The 774-nt window shown below is 47.5% G+C and overlaps 1 protein-coding gene across 1 annotated transcript; it reads right to left on the reverse strand.

Annotated features, from left to right (window-relative positions):
• Positions 1–270: 270 nt before the first annotated feature.
• PPTG_24674 (hypothetical protein) lies at positions 271–560 on the reverse strand (the record flags this gene model as incomplete). The annotated part of the gene is made up of 2 exons (XM_008918192.1): positions 271–438; positions 534–560. 2 exons carry the CDS (start codon positions 558–560, stop codon positions 271–273), a joined length of 195 nt encoding a protein of 64 aa, XP_008916440.1.
• Positions 561–774: the final 214 nt, after the last annotated feature.

Here is a 774-nt window from a genome sequence, read left to right on the forward strand (position 1 = left end):
TAAAAATCAGTCTTAATCGTACCCTCAAGTGAGTACTTCGTCCCCTCAGACCAGGGACACGTGAACGGTCGTTCATTTAGAGTTTGTATACTCTTGGAAGCCTACTTCCTCAGCGCAAGGTGCTGTGTGATCCCGTCACAAAAAGTGTGGCAAGGCACCTGCAGAAGTAGTACGGATTTTTGGTACAAGATCTCCAGCCAACCCACGGGCACGACGACAGCTATTTTCTGGTGGTGGTCACTTAACGTACGAAGCGGCTTCAGATGTTCGCTACTCCCAAGGAGAACTCGAGCTAGACTTCGCGGAAATGTGCGATGCTACCGGGATTCCGTTTCGAATTGTTGAGGATCCAGCAGTAAAGCATTTCTTCCAGAAAGCTTGTCCAACGTTCCGCTTGCCGTCGCGACGTCGAATAGCAGGTTCTCTTCTCGAGACAACCTACAAAACGCGCAGGGAGAACATAGTTGAGCAGCTCAAGAAACAACAGTACCTGGCGCTGTCGACGGACGGCTTGTGGCGGGGTCACACAGCACCTTGCGCTGAGGAAGTAGCGCTTCCATTCGTATAATGAAGGAGTGGGTTTATGATACTATCTACATGTTAGTATAGTAGACCTAACCCTATCTAGACGTCTGTTTGAGCTGTGATTGTGATAAAATGGAAGTATCTTCCGCTCATTTTAGAGATTGTATGCTTTCTGTGTCGGAAGCTACTTCAGGCTTCCCAAATAACAATTGATGCAAAGTCTGATTGCTTGACCAATGAAAAGATAGT

This window comes from Phytophthora parasitica, assembly GCF_000247585.1.
Source record: "Phytophthora parasitica INRA-310 unplaced genomic scaffold supercont2.154, whole genome shotgun sequence".
Classification (NCBI taxonomy): Eukaryota; Oomycota; class Peronosporomycetes; order Peronosporales; family Peronosporaceae; genus Phytophthora; species Phytophthora nicotianae.